Source organism: Salmo salar, chromosome 14 (genome assembly GCF_965601325.2).
Source record: "Salmo salar chromosome 14, fSalSal1, whole genome shotgun sequence".
Classification (NCBI taxonomy): Eukaryota; Metazoa; Chordata; class Actinopteri; order Salmoniformes; family Salmonidae; genus Salmo; species Salmo salar.
The window spans coordinates 31,743,590-31,754,264 of NC_138304.1; the positions used below are offsets into that span (position 1 = coordinate 31,743,590).

Consider the following 10,675-nt stretch of genomic DNA (forward strand, 5'->3'; position numbering starts at 1 on the left):
ACACAAGGACATGGGGGGAACAGAGGGTTAAATACACAACAATTAATGATGGTAATGGAAACCAGGTGTGTAAGAAAACAAGACAAAACAAATGGAAAATGAAAAGTGGATCGACGATGGCTAGAAGACCGGTGACGCCGACCGCCGAACACTGCCCGAACTAGGAAAGGAAAAGTCTTCGGTGGAAGTCTGACAATAGGTGAAGACACTTGACAGACTACTTAAGAAAACAGTTTGAGGGAAGTAAGTGTTTAATGCAAAAATATCAAAATACACTTGAACAATCACATTTGAAATCACACTGCATCATTATTGTTCACAAAGCTCAAACCGTTGTGTTTTATGAGAGCTAAAACAGGGAAACATTTAGTTATGTTTAATCATGTCTAGTCATTAAAAAGTGTCAGATCGTTATGAACAGTGAAAAGGGCGTTTGACTATCTTGACAACCTACATTGCAATTATCAATACTTATACTCATACTGACTGTGACAAGACGATATGAAAATGTATATTTCTATACTTTACAACCTTTACCACCAGATTGACAGCATTACTAATAGTTTGCCAATTTAGCTATATGATTTGTCTAACACCAGACATACATAAATAAAGCAACAAGTATGGCAGGACAGTTGCTAACAAGCATATCACACTGGCAGTTATTGGGAACCTCAAGGGAGACAAAAGTGCTTGTGATAACAGTCTGTTTGGTTGATAAGTGCTGCAATAGCCTCTATTATATACACTGAGTATACAAAATATTAGGAACACCTTCCGAATTTTATGTTGCACCCTCTTTTGCCCTCAGAACAGCCTCAATTCGTTGGGCATGGACTCTACAAGATGAAGAAAGCATTCCAGGGATGCTGGCCCATGTTGACTCCAATGCTTCCCACAGTTGTGTCAAGTTGGCTGGATGTCCTTTGGGTGCTGGACCATTCTTGATACACACGGGAAACTGTTGAGTGTGGGAGAAAAAAAACTGCAGCGTTGCAGTACCCTGACACACTCAGACCGGTGCGCCTGGCACCTACTACCATACCCCGTTCAAAGGCACTTAATTATATTGTCTTGCCCATTCACCCGCAATTGCACACATACACAATCCATGTCTCAAAAGTTAGCAAGGCTTAAAAATCCATCTTTAACTTCTCTCCACCCCTTCAATTTTTTACTTCACTATGCTGCTCCCCAGATTGCAGCTCCACTGAAATACATATTTAATTGGTCACTGGAAAGGGGGACATTTCCAAATGTATGGAAGCATGCTAAACTGTGTACAATCCCGACAGCAAAGAACCCATTACTCTTGCCAATAGTCAACCAATTAGTCTACTCCCTTCACTCAGTAAGATATTGGAAGTTATTGTGAGTAGACAAATATTTTATTTATTTAACCTTCATTTAACTAGGCAAGTCAGTTAAGAACAAATTATTATTTACAATGACAGCCTAGGAACAGTGGGACAGAACGTTCAGGGGTAGAACGACAGATTTTTACCTTATGAGCTCGGGGATTTGATCTTGCAACCTTTTGGTTACTGGCCCAACACTAACCACTAGGCTACCTGCCGCCCCAAATATGGGAGTATATGGAAAAGAATGATCTGATCACAGCCAATCAGCATGCTTATCGCAAAAAACATTCCACTACCACTGCATTGTTGACATGACTGACCAGTGGCTCAATGCTATGAATAACGGCAGGTTTGTGGGTGTACTATTTTGGGGATGTTTGTACAGCATTTGATTTAGTGGATCATGAAATAATTTGTACAAAATTGTTGCATTATGGGTTTAAGAAGGCAGCATTGAATTGGGTACAGTCATATCTAACTGAAAGGAAACAGTCCACCTATATCAATGGGTTGTTTTCTTCCTCTCATGCTTTAAATTGTGGAATACCGCAGGGCAGCTGCCTTGGGCCACTTCTTTACTTAATAAATACCAACAACCTTCCTTATGCCTTATCTGAAACTCAAGCTACTATATTTGATACTACAATTTATACAGCAAGACAATCGGTTCAAAGGGTACAGCAAGCTCTACAAGTAGATTTTGGACATTTTAGGGAGTGGGTTTTCCAGAAAAAAAAATATTTTGGAACACCAAGAAAACCAAGGTTATATTGGTTTGTTCCACAAGGAAAAGGCCAACACAGCATGGGATGCAATTAAGTATGGGGGGAGTACAAATTGAGGAAGTGTCAGAAACCAAACTACTTGGGGTGCAGCTAGACAACTGCTTATCATGGTTGTCTCAAATAACTAATCCTTGTTTTAATTTTTTTTTACTGTATGCATGATCAGAAGGATACCTAAATATTTACTGGGAAAGATTCTTAAGCAAACAACCCAAGCATTAATTGGGAGTCAGGTGAACTACTGTTCTATGGTCTCTGGAAATGCATCAGCAAGTGAAAGTAGGATGCTGCAGATTGAACTGAACAGAACAAAGCAGCAAGGATTGTTTTAAGGTGGAGATATGATTATGCTGCTGTTGTCATGCACAGTGCTCTTGCTTGGTCATTAATCAATAAGATAATTGAAAAAAACATGCTTATTTTATTTCACAATGTACATAATTTAAAACGGCCAAACTCCATTCACAACAGTATTCAGTTGGTAAGAGAAAGACATTCAGTCAATACTAAGAATAGATTGTCCACCGTCTATGTGTTATCCCGGCAGAAAAGTTAAATTGGCAGAATAACATTTCGATTCAGAGCAATAACAAATTGAATAATTTGTCTGAGCAAACCAGAAAACTTTCAATATATAAATTCAAACAATACTTTAGAACCCAAAAAGAAAGGAGGACCAGGCACTCTTCATATAATTAATTAAAATGCCTTTATTTGTATGGCATGTTTAGGTCCTGAAAGATGCAGGGCTGGAATACTTGACAGAGAGAACTTGTTGCAAAGGTGAGTGCCTCGTGATACATCAGAGAGAGTATATTTTGTTACAAAAAACAGCACTGAAGCAGAGAACATTAAAAGAATCATTAAAAATAATTGGGGAATCATCCAAAGTGAAACGCTACTACGCCAAGTCTTCCCTGAGCCACCAGTCAGAAGCTTTAAGAGATGTTCTACCCTAAATGACAAATTAGTCCACAGCTGTCTTCCTGGTGACTCTCAGAAACTTGGCTTGACCACAAACCCAAGGGCTCTTTTAAATGTAACCAGTGCAACCATTGCAGAAATATTGCACAGAAAAAGTATTTTGTTGACACAGCTTCTAAAATGGAGTATTACGTCAAGCATTTCATTAACTGCAAAACCACCCATGTCATCTATAGATTGGAATGTCCACAGTGCAAGGTGTTCTACATTGGACAGACAAAGAGACGCCTTCAAGACCGCTTAGCGGAACACAAGTACGCCATACGGGTAGGCAATGAAGACTACACCATGGCAAGGCACTACAAGTCCTTACACCATGGCAGCCCTGCCTCCCTACAAGCTATGGGTATTGATCATGTTCCGGCCTCAATTAGAAAAGGGTACCGTCTTTAACAGTTAAACCAAAGGGAAAGTTTTTGGATTTACAAACTACAGGCCACTAAGTACCCTGGTTTAAATGAAGATATGGATTTCTCACCCTTCCTGTAGGGTCGTGATAGGTCCATTTGCTGTCATCTAGTGGACATTTTGGTAAATTGCCCTCAGCTATGTTTAGACTGTTGTTGTTCATGTTTGCTATGTTCTAGTGTACTATGGAATATATTGCTTTCTTATTCTTGACACTTCTCCCAGTCATATTTAAGGTTAGAACTACCTTTCTAGGCATTCTGATACTTCTAGCTTGGAGTTGAATTTTTTGATAACATAGCTACAGTATTTCACTTTTTAATTTGTATAGTATTGCTTACTAGGTGTGTCCAATCAATTTTGTAACCACGCCCTCTTAAAATTAGGGCGAATTGGAGAAGCTGTTTTAAAGAGGACATTGTATTATTTCTTTGTACTCCCTGACGAAGGCCATGCATGCGAAACACGTCGGATTTTTAAAACTTTGTTTCTATTGAACATGCCATACAAATAAAGGCATTTTAATTAATTATATGAAGAGCGCCTTGGTCCTCCTTTCTTTTTGATGACTAATTCACCCCTTTGACCAAAGAGCACCTTCTGTCTACCAAAATGTACTATTGTGTCCCTTAGTAGCGCTTCCCTTCCTCCTCTTAATACTTTAGAACCATTTAAATACAATAAACCGTAAGGTTGTGTAGGACTATGGTAGATGAAGGAATCATTCTATTAGAGTATTTATCTGGTCAATATGTCAGTGTATTACGTCTGTTGTTTGTAACAGTGTGTTATATGTGAAAATGTGATCATATTATAAATTGTATTTTAATGTTTAAGGAAGATTAGTCCAAATTATGACTACAAGCGTTCCAAATCAAATAATCTACACTGATTGAAGTGGATATAACAGGTGAAATAAGGGATCATAGCTTTCACCTGTACTCACCTGGTCAGCCTAGGGCATGGAAAGAGGTGTTCCTAATGTTTTGTCCACTCAGTACAGATCCATGTTCTATGAGCATTAGATGCCCCACAGCTAAACTTGTCTGTGAACATAATTTCATGAGTAGAACCTTTACATAGATCTGCCTGACTAACTGTACATAATCACACACTCTATTGTACAATTCCTAACCAACCTGGAATTGTTAAGGGCTATGGTGAGAAAATGCATCATAGCCTACTACACATTGTTCATCTTCAATTTACTTTCAAATTGCCTTGAATTCTCAGTATCTTTTCAAAGCACACCCATTATGTCCATAAAACATGTTGCTGGGAAAGTGATTCACTTCAATGGTTTTAACTTGAAGAACCCACCAAGGACTAGACCTACTGTAATGGACAAGTGTGAAAGTGGAATGAAAATGGAATACAGAAAAATAACTCAAAGAAGCAAAAAGGGATATGCAATTGCTTTCCAGGAACATACGATACAATAAGTAACATCATAGACATCATAGATGTTGCAAGGAGCGGTTGAAGAGGTATGTATTGTGTTGGAACATAATGTGTAGCTCTCTTAGGGCCTTGTTGTCACTCTGTGATGCCGGTGCCTTACTGCAGTGACTGCTGAATGGCAAGGCAGAGTTGGGTGTAATCGTCCTCCCCTACATTCTGGGAACATACAGGAGGATTCCGTAAAAAGTAGGACATCAAGCAGAGAACACAAACAAACATGAACCATCTTTGTTTATGGTATGTACAAAATACACATGACAACAATTTAGAAGGGAAATTAGCTATTGTGTTCTAGGCTACCATCTAGAGTAGACATGATGGTATGTACTGTATGTAAAAATAATGCAAAGTCAGCCTGTTGCTTTTGAAAATGCATTGAGTTACAGTGCTGTCAAGAACAGGACATAATGATTTTCCACTGAAGAATTTCTAGGAACGATTTCTTGGAAATCGTAATTCTTTTTTTTTCTCTCTATGGAACTCCTTGGCATAACTTCAGAGAAAAATTATGAGACACTCACCATGTAGGTGTCATAGCTGAAACAATGCCTGATAGCCAGGTGACCGATGAGGTTTCGGCTGCAGTAACTAGCATTGCCCCAAACAGTGGCAGCACAGATGGGACACACCTAGAGGAGAGAGGGGGTGACTTACCAAACAGAACAAACAGCACATTCTAATTATTTTTTACACTGAACAAAAATATAAAACGCAACATGCGACAATTTCAAAAGATTTCCACGAGTTACTGTACAGTTCATATAAGGAAATCAGTCAATTGACTCTTGAGTGGCGCAGTGGTCTAAGGCACTGCATCTCAGTGCTAGAGGTGTCACTACAGATCCTGGTATGATCCCGGTACGATCCCTGGCTGTATCACAACTGGCCATCATCGAGAGTCCCAGAAGGTGGAGCACAATTGGCCCAGCGTCATCTGGGTTAGGGGAGGGTGACTTGCCTAGTTAAATAAAAGGTTAAATACATAATGAGGCCTGTTGAGTTCTAGTTTGAAATACTTGCTATACTACAAGTTAATAATTACATGCATGAGGAAGGTACAGTACCAGCTAAAAGTTTGGATACACCTACTCCAAAATATATTTTATATTTGAGATTCTTCAAAGTAGCCACCCTTTGCCTTGATGACAGCTTTGCACACTCTTGGCATTCCCTCAGCCAGCTTTATGAGGTAGTCACCTGAAATGCATTTCAATTAACAGGTGTGCCTTGTTAAAAGTTAATTTGTGGAATTTCTTCCCTTTTTAATGCGTTTGAGGCAATCATTTGTGTTGTGACAAGGTAGGGGTGGTATACAGAAGGTGGTATACAGAAGATAGCCCTATTTGGTAAAAGACCAAGTCCATATTATGGCAAGAATGGCTCAAATAAGCAAAGAGAAACAACAGTTGATCATTAATTTAAGACATGAAGGTCAGTCAATCTGAAAGATTTCAAGCACTTTGAAAGTTTATTCAAGCGCAGTCGCAAAAACCTCCAAACGCTATGATGAAACTGGCTCTCATGAGGACCTCCACAGGAAAGGAAGATCCAGAGTTACATCTGCTGCAGAGGATAAGTTCATTAGAGTTACCAGCCTCAGAAATCAGCATTTAACTGCACCTCAGATTGCATCCAAAATAAATGATTCACAGAGTTCAAGTAACAGACACATCTCAACATCAACTGTTCAGGCCTTCATGGTCGAATTAAGAAACCACTACTAAAGGACAGCAATAATAAGAAGAGACTTGCTTGGGCCGAGAAACATGAGCAATGGACATTAGACCGGTGGAAATCTGTCTTTTGGTCTGATGAGACCAAATTTGAGATTTTTGGTTCGAACCACCGTGTCTTTGTGAGACGTAGAGTAGGTGAACGAATGATCTCTGCATGTGTGGTTCCCACCATGAAGCATGGAGGAGGAGGTGTGATGCTGTGGGGGTGCTTTGCTGGTGACACTGTCAGTGATCTATTTAGAATTCAAGTTACACTTAACCAGCATGGCTACCACAGCATTCTGCAGCGATACGCTATCCCATCTGGTTTGCGCTTAGTGGGACTATCATTTGTTTTTCAACAAGACAATGACCCAAAAAACCTACAAGCTGTGTAAGGGCTATTTGACCAAGAAGGAGAGTGATGAGTGCTGCATCAGATGACCTGGCCTCCACAATCAGCCGACCTCAACCCAATCTTATGTGTTATTATATACAGCCGCAGACTTAGAATTCCTGACAATAATATGCCGAACGTATTATCTCCCAAGAGAATTCTCTTCGGTTATTGTCACAGCCATGTATATCCCCCCTCAAGCCGATACCACGACATCCCTCAAGGAACTTCACTGGACTTTATGCAAACTGGAAACCATCTTGAGGCTGCATTTATTGTAGCTGGGGATTTTAACAAAGCAAATTTGAGGAAAAGGCTACCTAAATTCTTTTAGCACATTGACTGTAGCACTTGTGCTGGAAAAACACTGGACCATTGTTATTCTAACTTCCGGGATGCATACAAGGCATCCCCTGCCCTCCTTTTGGCAAATCTGACCAAGACTCCATTTTGCTCCTCCCTTCCTATAGGCAGTAACTAAAACAAGAAGCGCCTGTGCTAAGGACTATTCAACGCTTTTCTGACCAATCGGAATCCACGCTTGAAGATTGTTTTGATCACGCTGACTGGAATATGTTCCGGGTAGCTTCTGGGAATAACATGGACGTGAACACCAAGATGTTCACTGAGTTTATTAAGAAGTGTATAGGAGATGTTGTACCTGCTGTGACTATTAAAACCTACCCTAACCAGCAACCGTGGATAGATGGCAGCATTCACGCAAAACTGAAAGCACGAACCACCGCATTTAACCATGGCAAGGTGATGGGGAATATGGCAGAATACAAACAGTGTATTCCCCCTATCCCTCCGTAAAGAAATCAAAACAGGCAAAATGTCAATATTGAGACAAAGTGGAGTTGCAATTCAACAACTCAGACATGAGACATATGTGGCAGGGTCTACAGACAATCACAGACTACAAAAGGACAACCATCCACGTCGCGGACACCAACGTCTTGCTGCCAGACAAGCTAAACACGTTCTTTGCCGGCTTTGAGGATAACACAGTGCCACCAACGAGGCCAGCTACTAAGGACTGTGGGCTCTCCTTCTCCGTGGCCGACGTGAGTAAGACATTTAAACGTGTTAACCCTCGCAAGGCTGCCGGCCCAGACGGCATCCGTAGCCGCGTCCTCAGAGCATGCGCAGACCAGCTGGCTGGTGTGTTTACGGACATATTCAAGCTCTCCCTATCCCAGTCTGCTGTCCCAACGTGTTTCAAGATGGCCACCATTGTTCCTGTACACAAGAATGCAAAGGTAACTGAACTAACAGAGTGAAACAGAGTGAAAAACTAACATGCCCTAAAATATGGATTTCACATGACTAGGAATACAGATATGCATCCATTGGTCACAGATACCTTAAAAGAAAAAGGTAAGGCGTGGATCAGAAAACCAGTCAGTGTCTGGAGTGACCACCATTTGCCTTATGCAGCGCAACACATCTCCTTCGCATAGAGTTGATCAGGCTGTTGATTGTGGCCTGTGGAATGTTGTCCCACTCCTCTTCAATGGCTGTGAGAAGTTTCTGGATATTGTCAGGAACTGAAACACGCTGTCGTAGGAACTGAAACATGCTCAATGGGTGACATGTCTGGTGAGTATGCAGGCCATGGAAGAACTGGGACATTTTCAGCTTCGAGGAAATGTGTACAGATCCTTGTGACAAGGGACCATGCATTATCATGCTGAAACATGAGGTGATGGCGGCGGATGATTGGCAAGACAATGAGCCTAAGGACCTCGTCACAGTATCTCTGTGCGTTCAAATTGCCATTGATAAATGTGATTGTGTTCGTTATCTGTAGCTTATGCCTGCCCATACCATAACCCCACCGCCACTATGGGGCACTCTGTTCACAACGTTGACATCAGCAAATCATTCGCCGACACGACGCCATACACGCTGTCTGCCATCTCCTCGGTACAGTTGAAACAGGGATTAATCCGTAAAGAGCACACTTCTCCAGTATACCAGTGGCCATTAAAAGTGAGCATTTGCCCACTGAAGACGGTCACGACGCCGAACGGCAGTCAGGTCAAGACCCGGGTGAGGCAACGACCACGCAGATGAGATTCCCTGAGATGGTTTCTGAAAGTTTGTGCAGAAATTATTTGGTTGTGCAAACTACAGTTTCTTCAGCTGTCTGGTCTAAGAAGATCCCACAGGTGCAGAAGCCGAAGTGCAGGTCCTGAGCTGGCGTGGTTACATATGGTCTGCAGTTGTGAGCCCGGTTGGACGTACTGCCAAATTTTCAAACTATGTTGGATGAGGCTCAGAGTAGAGAAATTAGCATTCAATTCTCTAGCAGCAGCTCTGGTGGACATTCCTGCAGTCAGCATGCCAATTGCACACTCCCTTAAAACTTGAGACATCTGTGACATTATGTTGTGTGACAAAACTGCACATTTTAGAGTAGGCTTTTATTGTCCCCAGCACAAGTTGCACCTGTGTATTGATCAGGCTGTTTAGTCAACTTATTGATATGCCACACCTGTCAGTTGGATGGATTATCTTGGCAAAGGAGAAATGCTCACTAACAGGAATGTAAACACATTTGCGCACATTATTTGAGAGAAATAAGCTTTTTGTGAGTATGGAAAATGTCTGGGATCTTTTATTTCAGCTCATGAAACATGAGACCAACAATTTACATGTTGCATTTATATTTTTGTTCAGTATAGATATAATATCTAGCATTAATTACTATTCAAGACATGTTGCAGCTCTTGCTATTGAGGTTCATGTTTGAAAGCTAGAATAGGCTCACTCACAGCTGGAGCATTCTCTCCTGTGTGGCTGCCGACACAGTGCTGGACCAGTCTCATGTCTGTGAGACCCTGCAGGGGGCAGTATGGGCAGGAGTACACCCTTCCTCCCAGGAAGCCCAATGTCAACACTCTGGGCCTGAGAAACAAGTCACCATCGTTAACACATGCACAAAAATACAATAATTTCACAACATGGATACATTTTGACAGTAAGATCATACATACCTAACCAATTCAGACATATGTGTTTGTGTGGGCTGTCCTGGTAGAATCCTAGATGAAAACATAATGAGAATAGTCAAATATACACCACTTTGAGAGTATAATTCTTTGATCAATGATCAAAATATCTAATCTCAACTATCAGAAAAAACTCTCAAACAAAAGTTTTATTAATCTCCATGACCTCTTAACAGATCATGTTTAATGAAAGAGGGGTGGCAGGGTAGCCTAGTGGTTAGAGTGTTGGACTAGTAACTGAAAGGTAGCAAGTTCAAATCCCCAAGCTGACAAGATACAAATCTGTCGTTCTGCCCCTGAACAAGAATTTGTTCTTAACTAGTTAGAGAAAGCTGATTAAAGTCATGATAACATTGTATCCATAACTGTAAATCAGAATGAAGTCTGTGGCTTATATATGTCACAGCCTATCTGGCTATTTAACTCACAAATGTATTCACTATAGCCAATATATCATCAAAGAGTACATTAAGATAATAATTTTTTGTCCTCTTGCTGATGCTACGGTCCAATGTGTCCTATCCTTGATTATAGGTTGTAACTGGGA

The 10,675-nt window shown here is 40.9% G+C and overlaps 1 protein-coding gene across 1 annotated transcript; it reads right to left on the reverse strand.

The window, feature by feature from the left end:
• Window positions 1-245: 245 nt before the first annotated feature.
• On the reverse strand, window positions 246-10,450 carry LOC106569159 (E3 ubiquitin-protein ligase RNF166). The gene is made up of 4 exons (XM_045694174.2): window positions 10,114-10,450; window positions 9,892-10,024; window positions 5,521-5,628; window positions 246-5,155 (listed from the first exon to the last, which is right to left on the reverse strand). The coding sequence occupies exons 1-4, from the start codon at window positions 10,173-10,175 to the stop codon at window positions 5,096-5,098; spliced, it is 363 nt and encodes a 120-aa protein (XP_045550130.2). The 5' UTR covers window positions 10,176-10,450; the 3' UTR covers window positions 246-5,095.
• Between the last annotated feature and the right edge of the window lie 225 nt (window positions 10,451-10,675).